General features: G+C 39.7%; 1 protein-coding gene across 1 annotated transcript; it reads right to left on the bottom strand.

The window, feature by feature from the left end:
* Positions 1-6428: 6428 nt before the first annotated feature.
* TLCD4 (TLC domain containing 4) lies at positions 6429-24146 on the bottom strand. Its single transcript, XM_066626016.1, has 6 exons — positions 23989-24146; positions 21054-21143; positions 17558-17616; positions 15202-15296; positions 10249-10322; positions 6429-7414 (listed from the first exon to the last, which is right to left on the bottom strand). The coding sequence occupies exons 1-6, from the start codon at positions 24144-24146 to the stop codon at positions 7099-7101; spliced, it is 792 nt and encodes a 263-aa protein (XP_066482113.1). The 3' UTR covers positions 6429-7098.
* Between the last annotated feature and the right edge of the window lie 226 nt (positions 24147-24372).

The following is a 24372-nucleotide window of genomic DNA, read 5'->3' as shown; positions in this document are numbered from 1 at the left end:
TTATACTTAGGAATTTGAAAACCTTGCCCTCAGAAGAGATGCCTGGCTATCACCTTCCTACAGCAGAAATGCCTTTGTACTAAGTAACAACATTCAAAGGGAGCAAATGAATACCAGTTTCTCTCTGCATCGTGATAGGCTTCAGCTGCTTTACTGAACAGAGCACTCACCATTTAAATGAAAGAATTCCACAAAGAAAGACTTCATTCTCTTCCTTTTATTCTTATGTGCTGATGCCTTGAATATACATGCAACTTATTGCTTATCAAGATTATTGCATATACCTCAAACAAGATCAGCCTACACAGATTTATACAAACAGCAAGGCTTTCACATACCAGTAAGTGCAACAGGCTCCTCACACTAGCAAGAGTAAAATAAGAGTAATCAAGCAGATGGAGATATCTTATCAAAGTTCATGATCATACATTCACTCAAGAGCCAATACTCTGCTTTTTGGGGCAATTCAGTCAACACAACTGCAGGGCTTCAACTTATTGTAGTTCACAGCTTCCACCCCTATATGGGCTTTCAATGCTGCCTTTTAACAAATATGCTATGATTTTGTAATCATATGCTTTGCATCACAGTCTCTCTCTACTGCACCCCTTTTCCAGCAAGAATTAACAATTCAGCAGTGGATCGAGTTCTATTGATTTTTGTTTTGCAAAGTTAAAAAAAATCTGTAATGCTGATGCAAAATGTACTGCCTGTAATGTCTTGCTTTTTAAAAAAAAATTTTAACTTTAAAATGAAATTTAACAACATCTCGCATGACTGGGTATCTGAACTAGATTTCTGAATACACTTGGTGACAAATTTGAGCAAACAGAAAGTGCTTTCACTGAAATTTTTTAATTAACTTTTTTTAAAATCCTATAAATTTCTAAGTTACCCATATTTAAAAAATTTACGTCATTTGGTAACAAAAACTACGTAATCATCAGGCAGAAACAGGAACAAGCCTTCTTTTTAGCCTATCAGATAGCCTTCTCAGATACGCTTGACCAAGGGGAAAAGAATAATACGGAATTATAATATGTAGTGTATACAATTAAGTGTTCTCAGCTTCAGTATTGTGTATTTCATTTCATAAGAGCTCTACATTAAGGCTTTAACAAAATACCAATGTCACTACAGATTTGGTTTGTACATATGCTAATATTGGATCACTAGTATGAATGTTTTCTCAGTTTCCTCACCAAGGAAACTCATTTGCCTTGCAAGTTTAAGTTTTTGGTGGATGGTTTTTTGAGACAAAGTTTTCAGAATCATTGTTAGAGGGATGCTGGACCTTTTTTTTTTTAATCACAGTGCATTAAAGAAACTACCTACAAGTGACCAATATGTCAGAATATACTCTGTTGCTTCACTCCGGAGGTCTAAATTATTCAAGCAGGACATCAGTATATTCAATTTTAATAGTGGATTCACTCAGTTGTTGGCTGGGATTCAAAGAGGCACAGCAATAGCCTTGTTCACACATACGAAATCAACATTTTCTTTTCCAAATGATAAGCAGAACAATCCCATGGTTCTTTTGAAACTCGCATCAGTTTCAAAAGCAGGTTGTGCATCTGCATGTATGACAGCACATGTTTGGAACTCATTGCATGGATCCCGCCTGGTTAAGGTTTTCTGTTGTGTAACCAGAGATCCTCCCCTCTGTCTGGGATACTGCAGATCTGATCTATATTACAGATTTGGTCTGTATTACTTCCTTGGTTATTTTTGGGGAGGTATCAAAATGAGACAATAGTAAAGATCAATGGCATCTTTGTTTTGTTATTGCATGTCTTTTTCCTTTTTTTTTTTTTTAGACTAGGCATTCTACCTATAACTGAATTGGAAAGAGCCAGACCTAAACAAGACAAAAACCACCACTTTTACTAATTTCTCACATTTTCTTCAGCCCCAAAATTCCCCCTGCTACGAAAGACAAGTAACACTGTATGCCAAGTGTTGAAGCAACCTTTTTTTTTTTTAAGATGAAAGGTTTAATGTTGATTAGGAAAAAATATCATGCTAGCACTGGCATTGGTCTTACCATTGTTATCAGATTAACAGCTCAAGCCTCTGCATGTCTACTCAAAAGTAAGACACACTGAGCTCAGTGAAACCTACTTCCAGGTAAGCCTATACAGAATTGTAGCCTCACAGCCCAATTCTAAACTAACCCCTGCCACTGATGCACCTGCGCCAAAGGAGTGCATGATGCATCCTGGGGGGGGGGGAGCACTTCTGGAAGCCTCCTCAGAGTAAGGGAATGAAAGTGGTTATCCTCAGATCTGTGCCAGCCATTTTGCTGGTGCAGAACCAAGGATAGTTACGGGGTGGGGGGGACACGGATGGGGGACAGGGATAGGATCCTGGCACATGCTGGTGCTGCTGGGATCTACCCGCTCCCTCTGCCATTCTACCTCCACCCCACCCCACCATATTCTTCTCACCACTCTCCCCCCAAGCCAGCTTGCCTGCAGTCCTGCATGTAGCCAGCTGCAGTAGCATACCTCCAAGACCACAGCTGTTTACAGTGGCCATTCTAGAATGGCCACCAGCAGGGTGCTGTAATGAAGCCCAGTTAGGATTGGGTTAAGTGTCTTTAACTGTTAGTTATTGAACATAATCTACCAAGAATACTTATGCTAAGATTAACCGCAATGGACTGAAGTTGCTCAGGAAACTACACTGTTGCCGAAGGCTCCAACAAACACTGGAAATTGTTTTGATACACATCTGTCATGCATCTTACTCAACAGGTCAGTATGACAGCGCAATAAAGTATTCACAACCACAGGACTTGGATTCCTTCATATAATAATTTAAAAAACACACACATTCTAAACACAGAAGTTTACAAGCATTTAGTATTTTGATATTTCAAATACCATTTATAAAATAAGTAGAAATAAAGTCAGCTCCCTTTATTTTCTGATAAAATGTTATAATAGTGTGTATCAGGTTCTTCTACAAAAAGGTTATTTTAAAGTCTTCTTGCATGGAGGAGCTATACATGAGTACATGGTTGCCTGATATTTTGTGCTGCTCAGTTGTTCGTTGCCAATGTTTCATTTTGATCTCACTGAAATTTTAAAAATTACACTGTATGCGGCTTTGGGAGCCTTTCTGTTGGAGAAGCAGCATAAACTTTATGACGTAAACAGTGAAAAGACATCTTCTGTTTAATTGTATTTAGCACCCATGTTTTGCATACATTCCAGAAATAACACACTTTTGTTCCATGCAAGTAAAAACAGAAAGATGATGAAATACATGGTAAGTTTGGACAGCTATCCCTAATGGACACATATCCCCAAAATACTCTTTTGAACCAAATCCATGTAGCTGGTACGTATTATTTTGAAAGCTGGGTAAATGGTTATCGATTTCCATATATCCAAATTCTCATTGCTTCTAGGCAATAGTACTAGTGTGGTGATACCACTCTGATGTCACTGTTAGGTGGCAGATGGGAAGTGTACCAAGTCAACTTGGTTTGAGAAGATGCCCAGCCCTGCTTAATTGCTAAATCTTAAATAGTTATGAGAAAGCATCAAAAAGTTGTATTTAGCTTTAAGGTACACAATGGGTGAGGCACATGAGGAGCAGGCTGTATAATTCTAAATAAGATCAAGACAAGCTCTCATGATTGCTTTCATCATTCTACATTGGTAACAATCACTTGTCTTAAATATAGGGGGTCCATATCTACAGATCCTATATCTGTGGATTGAGTCCTCAGGTCCCCCCATGCATGCGTCACCTTCAGAGAGTTCTCCAAGCCCAGCAGTGGCCGCGGACACCTGTCCACGGCCTCTGCCAGGTTCAGGCTGAGCCCTAGAGCTAAAAAGAATGTCACTTCTGGTTTCTCTGTGAAACCAGAAGCAAAGTTTTAAATACCTTATATGCCATTAAAAAGTCACTTCTGGTTTCTCCATGAATCCAGAAGTGACTTTTTTAGCTCTAGGGCTCAGTCTGAGCCTGGAAGAGGCTGCAGACAATATCTGTGGCCTTTGCTGGGCTCAGAGAAACCTCTGGAGGGTAGGGGGAGCAGACAATCGCCCATACCTGTGGTTTCAGTTAACTGCGGGAGGGTTATTCCCCCTGCTACGCTATTGTCTTTAACATACTGCATTAAGTAACTACTTCAAAAAGTTCAAATTTAAAGATGTAAACAAAAAAGTGTCAAGTTGTTTAAACCATTAACTTGGTTCCAGGATAACAAATGTGTTATAAGATGGAACAAGGCACTTCACTAAACCAAAATGACAAAATTAGAATTACTAAACAGCACTCGGTATTATACATTTTTCTCACTGAACAGCTCAAGAACTAGAAAAACATGGTTTTTTTAGGCATTCTTTTGATTTTCACCTAAAAAATGTAGATTTTCTCATTTCAATTTCTCAGCTGCTTTTCTGCTCCAAATTATCTTCTCCAAGAGAAAAATTGTTCATTGAAGCAAACCAATAAGTATGGGTTGGTTTCAAACATGCATGTGTATCTCTCAATGCTTGAAGATTCACAGCAGAATGTGTGAATTGTCACCACTGCAAGCATTGTGAACAAAGCAATATTAAACACCTACCTGTGGTGTTTGAAAATGTGCTGAAAAGTCACACTTGCAAGTCAATACATAATTTTGCAGTCATCCCTATGAACACGTGTGAATAGGGTTTTTTAAATATTTGTAGTGTATTTTGTAAAGAAGAGATCTGAAGGGTCTTTAAGAGGCCTCTGAGTAAAGGAACATTTTTTCTTTTAAACTTTCTTTAAACTTATTTTATCTAGTAGTCACAAGCTATTATCAGTTATATGGCACAATTCCTATTGTGCAGCTGTGCTGACAGAACAGGAGGGAGCATAAAGGGGTGGGGGGAGGGTAGCAACAGGGGTGTATTGGGCCCAGGAGGAGGAATGGGAGCTGCAGCAGTGGTGCACACCATATCCTATCCCAGGCCAGGCATGCTGACACAAGGCAACACAAACTTGTGCCAGTTATTTAGCAGGTGCAGTCTGAGTTGCCCCATTGCAGCAGCTGGGGCTTACCCCAATGAGGCTTCCAGCATTGCAATTTCCCCCCATAGGATACAGCGTAGTCTGCACTGGCACCACTGCATTGGTGTGGGGGAGGTTGGATAGGATTGAAGTGCCTGAAGATCTATTGTATGATGCTTTACTAAGAGCACAACAGTAGATAGGAGGAACACACAACATGACAATGGGTAACATATGGAATGGTCTTCCACACACAGAAATGCAAGGGAAGGCTGTGACACTAAGGGTGCAATTCTAACCCACTTTCCAGCACCGACTTAAGGGCAATGCAGCTCTGAGGTAAGGGAACAAGCATTCCCTCACTTTGAGGAGGCCTCCAGGAGTGACACCCAACTGCAGGATACAGCACATGTCCCATTGGCACCGCTATGTCAGTGCTGGAAAGTTGGTTAGGATTTGGGCCAAAGTTGTTTAACGTAAAAAATGTCACATCTGTTTCAGATTACTTCTTGCACTAGCTAGCAGAAGACATTGCACAAGTTCATGATGCAACCTCTTGAAAGAGGTAAAACATTTCTCTTCTGCTAGTAGCTGTGCAACATTAGAGTGCCTCTTTCACCAGAACTTCTTCTGTGAGCTCCACTGTAGATACTCCACATGACATTTGTTAAAAACAAAAGCACAGGTTGCTCTCAACATTCCTGCATATTTGTATCACAACCTTAGAAATGAACCCAACACTAGCAACAAAGGCACACAGTATTCAATACTTTAACATAAAGAAAAATCAGGTGGATATTGATGATTTGAGAAACAATTCAATAATAAATACATCACAAAATAAACTGAGACCATAATTGTAAAGAATGTAGAATTAATGTGATGCAAGTAGGTTTTCAATATTCTGTTCTACTGATAAATATTTCCTTTTTATTCAGAGTTCATCAGCAACATGGTTTTGCAAATATAGGTTTAAATAGGATGATTTTGAAGAAAGGGTATCCCTAATGAGATAAAGCTATATCAGTGTATTGATTTTATAAAGAACAGAATAAAATGCATTTTATATATGAAAAACCAGATTTTCTACTACTTGTTGACCCATCAAATGTGCTATTTCTTGTAACTTGCTTTTTAAAAAATGACCATGGAAATCAACTAGTAAAGAGTTTTAACTTTGTTTTTGTTTACAAGCACAATGGTTCTTGTAACAATCCACATAGTCCAGTCATTTATATACTCCCCTTCAGTGGTTTATATGCCACTAGTGTCTCTACCTTATATGATACTATACTAAAAACATATATGGGTCCCAATAGCCATGACAGAGGAGGAACACCAGTGCAACAATGTACTTATCTCCATACTGTTTACCATGCTAGTTATGTGCTGGACTTCAGATACTTAATAAAAAATTTTAAAATGGAGAGGAGAAAATAGAGGATAAAAACAGCAGCAGTTATTGACACACAGCAAAAGTCAATACAATACAAGAAAACAGACTTTTAAAAAAGGAAACCCCAGACTCTAGTTTATATGTTGATGTAAATTTGCTCTAAAAATTCCAAAATGTTGTGTCCATGCATATAAGGCAGCTGAAAATGCAGTACTAGATTATGGATTCAAAGCAAAATTCTGGCAAAAATGTAAAAAAAGTTGTCAAAAAAATGAAACCTCAGTTGTGAACGCTAAACAAAAAAGCAGAAACATGCCAGGGAAGTTGCCATTTTTGCAGGATGTAAACCAAAAGTCCCGACATTCACAGGCATTAAAAACACATTAGTCCAAGAAACCTGAGAGAAAATTCTTGGGAACTAGTGCTGTAAGAGTTTGTTCCTGTACAGGTTCATTTGTCTATTAAGTGCTTACAACACACTGCCAAGTTTGATTTGTGCAACAAGTCATTGTTTCCCATTCCACATAATGCAAGTCTTTAAACAAAATGGCCCTGGGTGCAGTGGTACAAGGGAAAGGCTACAGTTAAGAGGTAATACCTTCTTTCCTCAAAAGGAGATTTTTATGACCAAAATGTGCACTATTCTTTCGATGAACCCAAAGCTTCTGAAAAAGAGGTGTTCGTTTAAAAAAAAAAAAAGTCTTCTAATCAGATTTTCCATTCTTATGAGCTTTGGCTTCCCCTTGTCCAATAAGACAAATAACTTTGTAACATCCCTTTGTAATTTTGACCATCCACATTAAGTTCATGACATCCAAAGCAATACTGGAGATAAACCAGGCGCTTTGAGCTGCAAATCCTAATCTGTGGTAAGCTTCTGTTCCCACCTCAGATGCCACATAGCCATAATAAACTGGCATAACTGCGATCCTCACCAGGAAGAACACAACTGTCATTAGTACTCCATTGATGATGTTGCATTTTGAAGACTTGGAATACCCCAATACTTCAAAGAACCACCTACAAGGGAAAAAAAGATTAACACAAATCAAATCAAGATGGTAGCATGCTTTTCATATTCTTCCTCCTATTTAGGAATAGGGATTCATCATTACCACAATCTCCTCATGGCTCAACTTCACATTATTTAGGTAAAATATTTCTACCCCACCTTTCCTCCCACAAAAGTGAAACAACCAAGGCAGCTAACAAAAACTAAGATATAAAACAATAAAAAGTCATAACTGCTAAAAAGCAGCAGAATAATAGGTAATAAAAGCCCAGCAATAAAAACCACAGCAGATTATAAAAGCATAGCAATGCAGTTTACAGTATTAAAAGCATAAAAAGGCTGGTTAGAGAGAATGCTAAATCCAAAATGGAGCTTTAGTAAAGTGGAAATGTATTCTTCCTGTCCCTTTTACTGTCCTGTTTCTGATGCTGGCATAGTTTTCTCCATGTTATGTCATGTTTCCAAGTGGCTGTTGAATTGTTTACATAACTTGAGCAGCATGGGATGAAAAAATAATCAAGTTGCTTTAGAACACACAAGTGGGCTTAGTAGGGAAGTATGATGGTACCAAGGTCCTTAGCAGGATCCTGTGCTCCTGCTTTTGCAAGGGGTAGCACTGGAGTCAGCTAGGTCAAGCACTACTGTCAGAGGGCCCATGTGGCAGGGGCAACCCCTGAACCTTAAAAACTGAATGGTAGCTGCCTAATCTACATCAGAGGATGGGGGGGGGGTGTCCAGCGCAAGAATTAGCACAGTATCTCCAGCAACTTGGCACTGTTCATTAACAACATGTGGGCTGGACTGATTAAGAATGTGCAAGTAGGAAAGGGACACCTCACTTTATTTTTCAGAGCACATAAGCATGCCATCTGTTTAAGCCATTCCAGTGAAATTATTCCTGGGAAGTGATCCTCCTTTTAGAATCATGTAATGATTCAGGAAGGGAGAACTCACACATCATCAAATATGTTGCTTCCAATTTCAAAACATTATCTGACATTAACATATTGGAATGACATGCACTGCTTTTTATAATTTATGTTGACAAGTTGAGAATTATATTGGGGTTCTTTATAGAGGCCACAGAGTTCAAAAGTCAAAAAGACAACTGAGCAACTCAGGTTGGCCATTTATTTTTTCATTAATGTTACAGACAAATACATTGTTGACACTTGCATTTAAGTGACAAACAGGTTTCATACATCTTTGCATGATGGAATTTTAAACCTTGTATATAGGTTAAAGGTCACCTCCTCATCATCTCAAGTTTATGTCATTAAAAAGTGGCATACCTAGGGGGCAATGGGGTCAAAAGCCCCAGGCGCCACACCTGTGGGTGCAACAGCGCTGCCCTTGCCCCCCTGCCTTTCTCGCTGCCGCCCCTGCCACTGCCTTCCTAGTCCCCTTCATAGCACCGGGAAGGGTGTGTGTGGCCTCCGCAGCCTCTGAACGCCTCAGAAGGCCTTCAGAGGACCTTTCAACACCAACTTCTAGTTTTCAGCAAAAACTGGAAATTACATTTAGGGCCCTAAGAGGCCTTTTGAAGGCTGGGGAAGTCTCCTTTCACTGAAAACCAGAAGTAGGCATTAAAGACCTTTTGGAGGCCTCTGAAGGGCTGCGGAGACCACACATGGCCTCCTCCGGCCCTCTGAGGCCCGTTGTGGGGGGCACTCAACTGGGGGCCGCATTCTACAGTCTTGGCCCAGGGAGGCACAGGGGCCAGGATCACCACTGTTAAAGTCCTACTTGAAAATTCATGTGTAGCAACATAGTTATTAACAACATTATTTTGAATAGCAACTTTGAGATGATTTGTCAGTTGCTATGAAGAATAACCTAATGCTCCAAAAACAAAGCAACTAATTACTCTAGCATTTAACAAGATTTTAATTTTTAAGAGTGTTTCATTGCTCTGACTGGATTAGAAGGGCTATTATCTATTTGAATTAGCCACTGGGCCAAGAATAATTTCACATGCACACACGCATGTCCACACACACACAATATACTGTAATAAATTTATTTAATTCTAAAATTGTTAAGGTTGCTACTAACAGTGACACTGTGTTTCTAAAGTTATTTATGTTTCACAACCTTTACCTGACTTGCCAGCACCACAAGTCTGTGAAGTTTGTTTTTACAGCTGGAAATTACAACTTCTTCAATTAGCCATGTCAGCTCCAGGACTCAACCCAGGTATCTAGACCAGTGGTCTCCAAACTAGAGACTGCTGCATGCTGAGAAAGGTTTCCCTGGGGCAAAAGGTGCTTACCATTATGCCAGGGAGCTGCTGTTTCATACCACTGAACTTGAAACTGAGCCCTAGTCAGCTGTGTTTGCCCAGAAATCTGGGCACAATGGCTGCTGGGGTGATGGAACCCAGAAGCAGCTGGTCAGAGCACATTTTTGGAGAGATCAGCAGTGTGGAACAGTGACTCCCCACCAGAACAGTATGCGCCATTCACCTGGGGAATGGATCCGGTCATGCACTGGATCTGGTCTGTGGGCCAGGGTATGGAATGACCTGATCTAAATTGTAAGCACTTTGGGGCAGAACATGTAATTCTACTTAAAGTAACATGTATACTGATGGTTTTGGTTTTATTTTATTTATTTATTTTTTTAATTTATTCATTGTTTTTATAAATTGTATATTTTTTTCCTATAAATTGTACACTGTCACGGGCTGTCTTCTCCAGCAGAGAAAAGGCAGGATAAAAAGCTTTTAAATAAAATAAATATGAATTAATAATGACAGCAGCCTCCCCGACATAGTTCCGGAGCTATGCTTGCTTTAAAAGCAAGGCAAAAAGCAAGTACTATGTATTAAAGTGTCACCTACCGCTGATTCACAAAAGGAGTAGAGAATTCTGCAAGCAGACGAAAGTTAGCAAAATATCCCAATAATCCTCTATCCTAAATAATAATAATAATAAAAAAACATTAACATTCAGGAATTTAAATTTTAGAACAGTAGATTACTACAAAGTGCAAACTAAACTAGGCTATACTAATAACTCAACATGACTGCTGAAGTTCCAGGAATAGGAAAGAGAGGATCATGTCTAGTGAAATATGATCAGAGATGCTATTTCCAGCTGGCACAAAACACAATTGCACAATTCAACTGAATACTTTTTAGAAACAAGATCCTCTAGTTCAGTTCCCTGAGATCTGAGTATATTGACTTTTTCATAGCCAAGACTACACTGATTTCTGTTTTTTACCAAGTCAAATATCTTCAGACATAAGTTGTAGAAGTTGAAATTTTAAAGCAAGTTTTGTATACTTATCTAGGTTCTGTGAAAAACCACAAAGTGTTACATCAAAACATATGACAATATGCCATAAAATTATAATACAGGAAAATTTTAAAAAGTAAGAACAGTAGTAATAGAATCATACATAACAACAAGCTTTCCAGAAAAAAAAAATTGTCTGAAAGTGGCCAAAAGAGGGAGCTAGGGGTCTTCATAGGGAAGGCATTTCATAGAGAAAGGGCTGCCACTCAGAAGGTTCTCCCCTATTGCCTACAAAATGAATCTCTACTAATGGTGGGCCCATAGGTAGGACTAACAAGTCCAATCTCAAGGTTCAGGGAGGTTTGTTTAGGAGAACATGGTCCTTCAGATAACTTGACCCTGATCATTTAGGCTAAAAGTGTTAAAAGTTAAAATTAGCAAATTAAATTGAGCCTCGAAATCTTAGTCAATCCATTGAATCAAAGATGATAACACACATTCCAGCTTTCTTGCACCAGTGAGTAAATAGACAACTATGTTCTGCACTAATAGGAACTTCTGAACCATTTTCCAGAGCAATCTAATATATAGAGTAGTCTATCCAGGGTATAACCAACATGTGGAAGCCAGATCAGCATTCTCCAAATAAGTTTATAGTTGGGAGTACCAACTAAGGGCGCAATCCTAACCCCTATGTCAGTGCTTTCCAGCAGTGGCATAGAGATGCCAATGGGACACGTGCTGCATCCTGCAGTTGGGTGTCACTCACGGAGGCCTCTTCAAAGTAAGGGAGTGTTTGTTCCCTTACCTCAGAGCTGCATTGCCCTTATGTCAGGGCTGGAAAGCACTGACATAAGGGGTTAGGATTGCGCCCTAAAGGTGGCAAAGCATACAAGACAGTACAATAAATAAGAGTAGAGGGAGAGATGGAGGGAAGATTGCTTTCTCTGCCAAAATATGTTTTCCTGAACTATCAGTGCTCTCAGTTTCTAGATTCTACCCTTAACCTCCATAATCTCCCTAGCATCAAAGCTATGAGATTATTCTGCTGCTGGCTCCCCACCTAAACTGGGTGAAAACTGTTTATCCAAAACAATGGATAAGACACAACCACTTGTTCTGAGAGTTTGGCCCTCCAACCAATTTGACACCCAAACAATAAATAACTGTGTGCACATGTATACAAGCATGATCAACCCGTTCGAATAACCTGAACAAGTCCATTTTGACAACAGGCATGAGGCGGGGGAGGGAGCCTTGACACAGTACAAGACTAGATTGAAAACACACAGAACCATTTCCTGATGGTAGTTTTAACAAATGTAGTATATTATCAGTGGTGCTTCAACACTTATTCAGGGATGCATGTGCACCAAGCACCACTATAAATACTAGCAATAACTATTCCATTCATGCAAAATTCTCAGTAAAATTCACAATAGAGAAGGAAGAAAACTTTTAAAGCGCTTGAACTATCTAAGCGGAACTCAACAATAAATCTCCTGAAGAAAATGCTTCTATTTTGGCACATATGTTTCTTTGGAATAAAACTCCTTAATTTGCTATCTACAATAAATACTGTGCGTACACATGTGCCCTGTTAACTTTTCCATAATAAGAAATCAATCTTCATGAGAAACAACATACCAAAAGCATTACAATATGTCTTGCAGAGAAAAAGACCATCATTTTTCCTTTGTAGAGATTTAGATCAGATTTTCTTTTTAAAAATTGAAATCACTTTTTTCTAAGAAACATCAGAAATCTACCATATCATTATATTCAAATGGAATTTCTACTTGGTATAAATGCAAATGAACAAATTGCATTAACAAAGTTAACAAAGGTCACCACATACTGACAGTCACATAATTTGAAGTTTTCCATCTCCCAAAAGTGGTGCTTGTATCCACATCATTGCTGTCACCCTAATAGGGCATCAGCTGTCAAGCAACCAAGGCAAGGTCCAAAACCAACCTTCAATACTCTATACCAAGTGCTAACAACTCAAATTATCTCAGGTTCTTTTTTATTTTGAGTTTATTACACTCTGATTTCTATGAAATGTCTGCAACAGTACTGGATTTAGCATAAGCTAAACAAGCTCTTAGGGCAGCGGTTTTCAAACTCTCAGGGACAGTAAGTCTTGGTGGGAGTGGGGAGGAGGCAGCAACATGATCCCCAGGATCGTGTCACTAACGGGGCTATAGGGACTGAGACGTACTCACCAGTCCCTGCAGCAGCCGTCCTGGGGTGTGGGGAGCCCTGCGTGAGCGTCTACAGGACTCCCCAGGCCATCAAAAGTGAAAGTGGGGCGATCATAAGAACAGCCCCACTGGATCGGCCATAGGCCCATCTAGTCCAGCTTCCTGTATCTCACAGTGGCCCACTGAATGTCCCAGGGAGCACGCCTGATAACAAGAGACCTGCATCCTGGTGCCCTCCCTTGCATCTGACATAGCCCATTTCTAAAATCAGGAGGTCGCAAATACTCATCATGGCTTGTAAACCTTAATGGATTTTTCCTCTGGAAACTTGTCCAATTCCCTTTTAAAGGCATCCAGGCCAGATGCCGTCACCACATCCTGTGGCAAGGAGTTCCACAGACCAACCACATGCTGAGTAAAGAAATATTTTCTTTTGTCTGTCCTAACTCTCCCAACACTCAATTTTAGTGGATGTCCCCTGGTTCTGGTGTTATGTGAGAGTGTAAAGACCATCTCTCTATCCACTCTGTCCATCCCCTGCACAATTTTGTATGTCTCAATTATGTCCCCCCTCAGACGCCTCTTTTCTAGGCTGAAGAGGCCCAAACGCCATAGCCTTTCCTCATAAGGAAGGTGCCCCAGCCCAGTAATCATCTTAGTCGCTCTCTTATGAGGCGACCAGAACTGGACACAATACTCCAGGTGTGGCCTTACCATTGATTTGTACAACGGCATTATAATATTAGCTGTTTTGTTCTCAATACCTTTTCTAATGATCCCAAGCATAGAATTGGCCTTCTTTACTGCCGCCGTACATTGAGTTGACACTTTCATTGACCTGTCCACCACCACCCCAAGATCTCTCTCCTGATCTGTCACAGACAGCTCAGAACCCATCAGCCTATATGTAAAGTTTTGATTTTTTGCCCCAATGTGCATGACCTTACACTTACTGACATTGAAGCGCATCTGCCATTTTGCTGCCCATTCTGCCAGTCTGGAGAGATCCTTCTGGAGCTCCTCACAATCACTTCTGGTCTTCACCACTCGGAAAAGTTTGGTGTAGTCTGCCAACTTTGCCACCTCACTGCTCAACCCTGTTGCACTCCATTTCCACAAAACTGGAGTGGAGTGCGATCACTCCACTTTCAGAAGGCTGGAGAGCCCTGCAGACACTCGCGCAGGGCTCCTCACACGCCAGGACTGCTGTTGCAGGGACTGATGAGTGCATTCCTGTTAGCGACGTGATCCTGGGGATTAATCCTTCCCCTTAAGGGGGCAGAGGCCAGGGCCTTCAGGCTGGGGCGTTGCAACACCCCAGTTTGTAAACCACTGTCTTAGGGACTCACAATCCGCAAGAGCCTCAAAACAATTTCAGAATTGGGGGAAGGCTTTTTAAATTATGTGCTTAAAAAAACAGCTTGTGCAGCAAATTTTGGTGTTTTTTTTTAACAAGGGGCCTCCAAGCCTTATTATTATTAATTATTATTATTAACAGTATTTATATACCGCTTTTCAACTAAAAGTTCACAAAGCGGTTTACAGAGAAAAATCAAATAACTAATGGCTTATAAAGCTTAGGGTAGCAATTTTCAACTTTTTTCATCTCACAACTCACTGACAAGGCGTTGAAGTTGACAGGGCACACAATCAGTTTTTGTTTACCATTAACAGGGCACACCATGCTGCTGAGGGGGGTTCACATCTTCCAATGGCCCTACTAATAAATTATTCTGAAACTCCTGTGGCACATCTGTGGACCATTCATGGCACACTGGTTAAAAATCGCTGGCTTAGGGCCTCACCAAGTCTAAATCCAGCACTGGTCTGCAGCCATGATCCGCAGAAGTCACTAATTCAGTTGTCTCACAGTTCCATTGCCAAATTCTGATTGGTGGAATTTGGTACCAGTATGCAAAAAAACCCAACCTTCTGTTATTAAGTTGAAGGTTATTAGGTAAATACAGTAGAGATACTATGGAAATTGTACTGTTTGAGTTTTAACTTGCTTAAAGCAGAGTTGGCCAACCTTTCAACTTTAGGGCTCCAGAACATTTAACAATTGTGTATAAGAGGGAATTCCAGCAGGTGCAGCTTGTTCTCACAGATGATAAAACTGCACCTGCTAAAATTCCCTTCTCGACACAATTGTTAAAAGTCCAGGAGCCCTAAAGTTGAAAGATTGGACACTCCTGATTTAAGCCATTTCTGCTCAACGTTGCATATTTGCAACAGGGTTCTAATGTGTACACCTGTGAGTGGGGCAGAAATGGGTTAAAGTGATGCTCACTCTGTCACCTATTCGTCAACTTGCCATGCTAGTATAAAATTAAATATGGAACATACCAGTACAAAGTAGTAAGCATACAGAGCTACGAAATGGTGAATTATAAAATATATATCCCCAATCGCCTTCCAATAGATAATAATAAGCAACAAATCTGAAAAGAAAAAAGGAAAGGAAAAACTTACTCCAATTCTATTTCATTTTAAAGCATTCAATATATAAAAATCTTTAAAAAATATTACAATCACAATCAAATCACATATTGAAAAGTTGCAAAATAGTGCTTTTCATCAGCTCTACTAATAGCACCTGTAATAATTTCTAAACTGCAAGCTTAAGGTATGACTTCAAACATGTTTGACATCACATCACTAAGTATTGCATCAGCATTCTTGCCCACAACGTAACTGAAAGGCCCCTGGCAACACCAGCATAATGTTGATGCACTCCATCTTAAGCACCTACACATAGGCACAACAGTTCTTGAAAGGGCTACAAGAGTCTTTTCTCCATGAGCAGACAATACAAGTTTCACGGCCTGCCAAGGCCTGTCCATGATCTTTACACTACCATCATGTCCTGACTTTGCCTGCAGGCCTGTTAACTTCGTAATGGAACTATCTCAACCTGAAACATCTTGGCAAACCAGATACTTAGGTCAGGAACATAAGATCTACAGTAAGTATCATTGTGTTCCATCTTTTGAAATACTACCCAAGCACATGCTAGCTATCAGGTGTTCACACTTAATCACTTTTGCACCAAATAGTTGAGCCATTTTTTATCTGCTCTTTTTTCAAAAAAACAGAATGTGATATTTTTCCTTAAATAGCTATTTTTCCTAAATAGCTATTTTTCCTTAAATAGTTCATAGCTATAGCTATAGCTATGAACTAAAGGCTTACAATATAAAGCACACGTAGGCTTTTCTTTCTACTCTGAGGAAAATGTTTCACAAACAGGTATTTTCCTGATTACACAATTTCAATACCTTCACAGAATAAAACAGAGTTCCTTGCACAAAGCCATTAGATGCTGGTACACACATTATAGTGACAAATAGCTGCACTTAAGGAAAATCTAGTCTATCTGCCAATCCAATTCGGGACATCTTAATTTCAACGTAATTAAGAAAACAAAGTCTAGACACCATAGTGCAGTGGCACCTCTAGAGAGAGGGCACAGCAGTCAAACTATCGACAATGAGAACAATGAAAAACTGGGAAGAAGCAACTATAAAACAGATTTCTTTCTTCATGTCTCAAGGATACAACTCCCCCACTCACACTGGGGAAAAAAGGTTGAAGTTCAGATTGCACTTTCCTATCATATAACAGTTCTCTTTTTCCCCACTGATATGGAATTCAGATGTATATTACCAAGCCAATTCAGAAGTTGCTCCATGGTTCACCTGGATGTTGTTAATCACCTCTTTTACCATATGAAAAACAGTAAACTCAGAATAACTGTAATAAGCACTTTATATAAGGCAACGAAAGATCCCTTGGACTGAATGGGAAAAACCTCTTTTCGTGACAATTTTTCCAAGGAAAAGATTTTAGTACTTTATGGGGGGGGGGGGGTAAAGATTCTTTTTGTTCTGTTCCTCAGAACATTTGGATGTAGTCCAACAATCAATAGTTTTCAGCAGCTTTTGCTTGCTGCCAAAAGCAAAGCAGCTCATTAAAACAGAGGCTGTGTCCAGTAAATAGCTTTAGAGAAACATGGAGATAGTATTGTAGCACAGTTATTGCAAGTAATTGTTAATGTTTTGCACCCACACCATGATTTCTAGTCAAACTCGTTGGCATATTGTCATTTCATGCTCTGGAAGAAACTGGAACAAGCTCCCAGAAGACCCATGCCACTGCAAGAGTGTGCACAGATGGTGTCCGATTATCTGTGGATTTTTTATCTGCAGATTCGACCCAACATGGGTCCCCCAACCAGGACCAATTTGAACTCTCCAAACACAACCGGAGTTGTGCTCTGGATGCGTCCAGAGGACCTTCTTCACTTCTAGTTTTTTGTATAGTTATCAAAATACTGGTGCTTAATCAGAGCTATTGCCATGTGAGCAGCAAACTGTGGAAGCAATTCTTGTGGTTCCAGAGAAATCACCTCTGTACTCTGCCTAGCAATACTAGATGCTTACAGAGGAACTGAACACTGATACCAGATCTGAGGTAAATAATCTCAAAACTGCACAGCAATATTGCTAATTCTAAGATAAACACTTTTTCACTCATTATGCAATAGAGAAAAGACATTGCAGAGGAGACAAAAATTAAAATTCTGCTTTCTAGAGCTCGACTGTCCTAAAGGCTTTTACTTCTGTACATATTATTTATGTAAAGAAACTTCTCTATATGGATTAGTTAGATTTCAAAACAACATGTATTGCATAAAAATTACCTGAAATGAGGTAACCTGTAGTAATAGCAAGATTTAGTTGCACTAGAGAAGGTTCACCCCTATAAACAAAGACATAAGAGCTGTGACATTTACAAAACACCACACATATGTTAGATACCATACACCGGAACATGTGCTCTTCCCACATACATTGTCTTCAACGCCTGCTTTTCTTCTCTCCCAAATGACTGGCATGAGAATGTCAGGGAAAGGATTGAGGCATGAAGATGAGGCACGTCAGGCATGAGGATTTCAGGGAAATGACTGAATTTACCTAACCTTGATATATGACAGCCCAGACCAACAGTCTCCAAACTGAAAAGCACTGTGTGCCAAAAATCCTTCCCTAGCATGGACAGAGTTTACCATTCTGCCAGGGAGCCTCCTCTCGGTGTCTCCACTCAAACTTTGCACCAGCCAGCTGTGTCTGCCCAGAAATCTGGACTCAAAGCCTGCTGGGGTGATGGAACATGGAAGCAGTTGGCCAACATGAAGTTTAGAGGCAATTGCACAGGAAAGAGGCTCCCCAGTGGAATATTAAGTTCTGTTGGGGAAAGGATTGAAATAGGCGCTGAATCCAGCCTACAAGGCATGGTTTGTGCCCACCTGTCCAGACCAAGAGAGGCTCTCTAAAAGAACAGCAAATAAAAGTTTCGTGAAAATGGAAAAAGCAGTCCATTGGAAAAGTGTATGCATATAGAGAGTGCAAAAATATACTCTCATATTGGAAAAAGACATTTTTATCCTTCCCCAGACCAGGTGGCCAGATATATAGGCTTACTACCAGGGTACTATAGCATCCATTACCCTTCTGGTACAAATAAGGAGGCTTCAGTTCAGCAAGGGAGAAGAGTCAACTAGGCTAGCAGGGTTTTGTAGTGGTAATAGTGGCAGCAGACAGAAACTGAAACTGCAGCTATGAAGAGTGGAAGTGGAATTGACTTTTTATAGCTCATTTTCATTTCAACCTTTCAAAGGCTTTTCACGACAAAGAGAAGAAAATCCTGAGCATTACAAAGAGGCAATCATTTTCTATATATGAAAATCAAGGCAGAGGAAAATTTACTTGCTTAACCCAGAGCCTACACTTGGAATTCAGTGGCTCCATACACACATCAGAATAATCAGAGTTGTTGTTTTAGCAGTGAGGAAAACATTGCAGTGTAAGATATATTCCAGGTCCATGCAGTTACCTCCACTGAAATGGTTCCAACAACAAACAAATGGGAAGCCTCTGCTTATGTGTATGGGAGCTCTGACAAAAGATTAGAACAGTATTTTTCAACCTTTATCCCTGCCTTATCACTTTACATGGTCCACCTATTGCCAGTTACTTCCAGATGATAACACAGGCCCACTGTACTACACTTTTAGTTAAGGTGTAGTAAGTACCAGAAAATTTATTTACTCAGTGCTTTACCTGTCACCTAACCTCAGAGAAGGTGTTCAAGTCCTGGAGTGCTGCCTTGAGTTGGCTGGGGTGACACCTAACAAGTTGAAATTAAATATGGAAAAAAAAGGTCCTCCAGATTCAGAGAACTGACTAAGGTGCTGGATCGTCAGCCTGTGCTGAATGAGCTTTCACTCCCTCCGCAGGAACAGGTTCACAGACTGAGGGTCTTTCTGGAGTATCCACAGCTTCTGGACTGTCAGGTGACAGTAGAGGTGGCTAAGGTGGTCTTTGCCCAGCTGAGGCTGGTGTGCCAGCTATGTTCATACTCGAGTCATACAGACCTCACCACAGTGGTACATGCCTTAACTTAACCACTTAACATACTCTGTGCAGAGTTCCCCTTGAAGACCATTCAGAAACTGCAATTAGTGCAGAATGTGCACTAATGTGCATGTTCATACAGAACATGGTGGCATGAGTGGTCTTGGGATGCTCAGTAATTCGATTCTACCAGCCTGCTGTGTCTGAGGTTGCAACGGCAACCAATTCAAATTCCGGCACAATTCAAGGTGCTGGTTCTGACCTTTATGGCTTGGTACCAAAGTTATCTCAAGAACCACCTGCTTCCATGTGAACTGGCTCATACCAAGGTCATCCAAGGTATCCAAGTTCCATCCCTGACTGATGTGAAGTTGGTGGCAATAAGGGGTAGGGTCTTCTCTGTAGCAATGGAAAAATTATGGAACCATCCCATTCAAACGGAGAACTGTGGCCTTCTTGATGACCTTCTGAAAAAAGCTAACAACTTTTTTTCCAGCTCCCCTTAGGTTTGGTTGAATGGTTGGACTTTTGTTTTTGTTGTGGTTTTGTTTAATTTAGGACGCAATCCTAACCCGTTATGTCAGTACCTTCCAGCACTGACATAAGGGCAATGCAGCTCTGAGGTCAGGGAACAAACATTCCCTTACTTTGAGGAGGCCTCCATGAGTGACAACCAACTGCAGGATGCAGCACATGTCCCATTGGCACCACTATGCCAGTGCTGGAAAGCACTGACATTAGGGGTTAGGATTGCACCCTTAGTTGGGCTGGTTATGTTGTTTTTTAGATGCTGTTTTTTATATATTTTTATGTCTTTTAATACTGTACGCTGGCCTTTGCCATTTTATTTTAATGAATGATGTAAGCTGCTCTGGGTACCCCATTATTTGGGGGAGCAATATGTATGTAAAATAAATGCATTTAAAATACATATATTAATAATAAAAAGAGACAATATGGCCTTTAAACCTTCTTCCTATTCCATTACATGCTAGCTAAATTATAGCTAACCATATATTAAAGTTATTTGGAGTTATTTCAGAGAATATCTGCTTTTCCAAAAAAAATGAATGTAGATTTCCCTTTTTTCCCCCCATAATCACAGGCACTTACCAGCCCCATGCCACACTGATTTTATTCAGCAAATCCATTTCACAGCATCTTTCTCAACATTAAAAAGCCAATTAGTCCATATTGTACCTTGAAAGAAATTCTAACCCCTTCTAACTATATCACTTCCCAGGTGGAATTAAGTGCAGGCAGGCTAAATCTGATGCATAAAATCAACTGAACAGCAACCAGTCACATTTCTTTTGTGCTATTTTCAGTAGAAATCCATAATAGCAACATTCATTTTTGAGAGATCACTATCATTTTACAAGGTTTCATATCATCTTAGCAACACTTTTTGGAGAGTAGGGTGGTCTCAAACACAATTCCAAAGTAGGAATCAATGTATTAATTTCAAATTGGGCTTACATCAGCAGAACATTTTGGCTACCTGCACCAATTTCTTTTTGAGAAAAAGTACATTGAAATAAGGAAATCCTTTGTGGCTGCAATCCTAACCACACTTTCCTGAGAGTAAGCTCCATTGAACAAAATAGAACTTACTTCTGAGTAGACCTGGTTAGGATTGTGCCCTGTGTTGTACAATCGGTAAATATTTGTAAGATCAAGCAGATTAATACCATTTACATTTTAAAATAAAGTTTGGAGAGAGCATATACAAAAGCAATGAGGTGGAATAAAAGGGAGTTATGAAGGAGGATTACATCTTACCAAACATGGTCAGCATTAACAGCATCATCGTATAATAAAATGTACAAACAGAGTGCTCCAACCACCAAAGCATGGAATGTAGATACTGTCCTTAAGAAAAGATAAAAGAAATCTAATTAGGAGTGAACTGGCAGTACTGTTCAGAAAAAAAGACTGCAATTTATATTAAATGTTTCTAGAAATTCTGAATGAAAGAGAGAAATCAAAGGCTGCATTTGAAATGAGGCTTGAGTTTGAATGCTCCCTTCTCTGCTTACAAGGGGAGAAGATCAGAAGCTTCTGCTTTCAGTTTGTGGCAAATTATGTTTAATGCAGCAGACTGTAGCTGGTGCAAGCCATAGTCTGTCCTGAAATTATGATCAGTTCTGGTTCAAATCTGTTAGAAGGGGAGGGAGAATGAGCACAAAAGAGAAGAGAACTGACTGGAGAAAGGGGGAAGTAGAAAGCTAGCAAACCTGAGGTTTGTTGTTATATCTGAATTGAGGCCAAATCCTTTTGGTACTACAAACTGCAAAGTGATACTTGAGGAAAAGAATAGTATCCATTTTTGCCATACTAATATAATGAATTGACTAACATTAGACCATCAATCTCCAAGGACTGAGAAGATACAAAGTTCCAGTGAGTTTACTCATTACAAGCTATTACCTGGTTCTCTTTGTGGACAAGCATAGATGATCACCCTGCAAAAAGAGTAGGACACCACCAAGAGGTCTCCAGTGTCTGTATATTGGTCACTTAGAGCTCAATCCTATGCATATCTACTCAGAAGGAAGTCCCATTACAGTCAATGGGGCTTACCCCCAGGTAAGTATGGATATGATTACAGAACTATATTGACATTAGCATCCCAATCCTCTCAGTGCTTTACTGAAGCATGCTTTGGAGAAATCACAGCAACTGAACACTGCAAAAATCAGAACTTTTAAAAGGTTTAATTAATGGTGCTTAGGTTTTGGCTTAACAAAGAACTCTATCACTGAAATACCAGAGAGTGAAGAAACTTGCTCCAATTTAGCAGTTCCATACATGTCTTGATTCAATTATTGTGGCAACAGCAAATCTGTATTCACATCCCATAGAACTACCTTTAATCAAAGGAAAAGAACTCCTTCTTTACATAGAAGTCCTGTCAACTTAGCAGAGATCCTGTAGATCTTTTGGAATGTTTGGAACCAGAGATGTTTAGTATATTAGAACATCTAGCTCAATGTTTCTCAAACTGTGGGTTGGGACAGGGTCGCAAGTCAATTTCAGGTGGGTCCCCATTCATTTCAATGTTTTATTTTTAATAAATTAGATTTGATGCTACCATGGTATGTGACTGCATTTGGGGAAATGTTACAGACCTGTACTTTTAACAAACAACTATGTATATCCTTTTAACAATGACAGTAAATGGGACTTACTCCTGGGTAAGTGCAAGTAGGAATGCAGCCTAGGATTGTTAAATGTTCCTGCTTAACGATGTCACTTCTGGTCATGACATCACTTCCGATGGGTCCTGACAGATTCTCATTCTAAAAAGTGGGTCCCAGTGCTAAATGTGTGAGAACCACTGACTAGCTAGTTCTCCTACAAAAACACTGCCAGGAGACAAGTTACAAAGAAAATGCATCCTTTTGTTGTTTCATAACACCTCTGCTTTATAGTATTTTTAAAATAATGCTTGTTCAGTATTTTATCTTACAATAGCTTTCCTGAGTCAGTTAAGAAATGCTAAAAGATCAGAAACTTTACATTTTGTAATGCTGCCGTTTTGAGCAAACTACATTAGTGGCAGTGGGAAAAGAGTCTTCAAATATCTGTTCACTTTGGAGCTACTCCAGGAAAGAAACATACACCACTCAGTATATTCTCTGATAAATGTGGATCAATACTTCTCCTTGAACCACCAGTAAATCTAACATCCAAAAGCAATGGTTCCAAAAGACAAAATGCATTCAGAGAAATAAGTGTTTTATTGATGGTAATAAGCAGCTTATTTTATGAGATCAAGGGTTTCTCCCATAAGAGTCCTGGCCTCGCAGGTAGGCAACAAATACAACAGATACCAGCTGCAAGGAAAAAAGTTGTAAGCTAGATGCGGTAACCCATGAGTTAGGTGGCATGCTTATTTTCAAATTTCATAAGATTAAAAGTGTACTACATCACAACAGTCAATTCATGGAAGCACACAAAAACAGAATTCAATCCAATGCTTTCTTATGTTTCCTTATTCAAAGTAGCTTCCTTCTAAAGACAGGGAACATGGGGCAAGTTCCTTGGTTAAAATTCTAGAAGTTTCCAAAGTTGTTCTGCATAGGTACATATCCTATGTATATATACTATTAGTAATATCCTAATATCCTATTAGTGTGAAAATAAGAAACGTTACTGTACTAATTCAAACTACAGATTAATATTTCTTGATTTAAGACAGACAACATGGCTTTCTCTTGCCCACAACACAGTACTAGTAAGGTCACCAACATCTTAAAAAAATTAGTCCTTCAGCCTTTAACAGTAGACATTCAGTAAGTAAGGATTTATTCCTGCAAGGAGATAATGTGATGGGGAAAGTTCACCTGTGCAATTTACATGCTCCAGGCTACTGATAAAAGTACCAGAAGGTGGCAGCCATAAGTACTGTCAAGGCTGCTATATCCAGCATCTCCAGGTCTGAAGGGTTGCAAGATACCATAATTTTCCAGATATTAGAATGTTTCTGTTGCTGTAACTATCAGTTTCATTCAATATGTTGTCAGTGCTATCAGCTTCACTGGGATGCTCTAGTTTCCCTGGAGCTGCTGCCAGTTTTCTGTAGTCAGAAGCATCAGCGTCCCGCCCCTCAACAAATGGGAGCACATAGGTAACACACACAATTTTTAAAAAATACCTACGAAAGAGTACCTGTATCAATTTATAATTTTATACCACAGTTTAGAAACTTTACCTTGAATTCCATTCAATTTGCTTCTTTTGGTCAAGTTTGTTAAAACCAGAAGTTACCCGTGTGGAAAACCAAGAACTTAGTACATGGAAAAGAAGTTGAAATATAGCAAAACTGCTAATACCAACACCCCAAATAAGTGTACTGAAGACAGCCATCATTCTTCACCCTATAAAAGAAACAAAATGTTACAGTTCAGATACATATTAGTAGTGAAGTTAGTGCAAAGCAACCACCATCCTGACTTGAACATGAGGAATAAAACTACCATTTCTAGACAATGATTCTATGGATAGAGAGAGAAATGCACACGCAGCCAGAAGAGTACAGCCAGGCAACTTCTGGCACTAAAACACACCCCTGGATACATAAGATGTCTGTCTCCTA

This window comes from Tiliqua scincoides, chromosome 4, assembly GCF_035046505.1.
Source record: "Tiliqua scincoides isolate rTilSci1 chromosome 4, rTilSci1.hap2, whole genome shotgun sequence".
Classification (NCBI taxonomy): domain Eukaryota; kingdom Metazoa; phylum Chordata; class Lepidosauria; order Squamata; family Scincidae; genus Tiliqua; species Tiliqua scincoides.
Note: the sequence above shows the minus strand (reverse complement) of the source record. Positions and strands in the feature narration are given on the sequence as shown.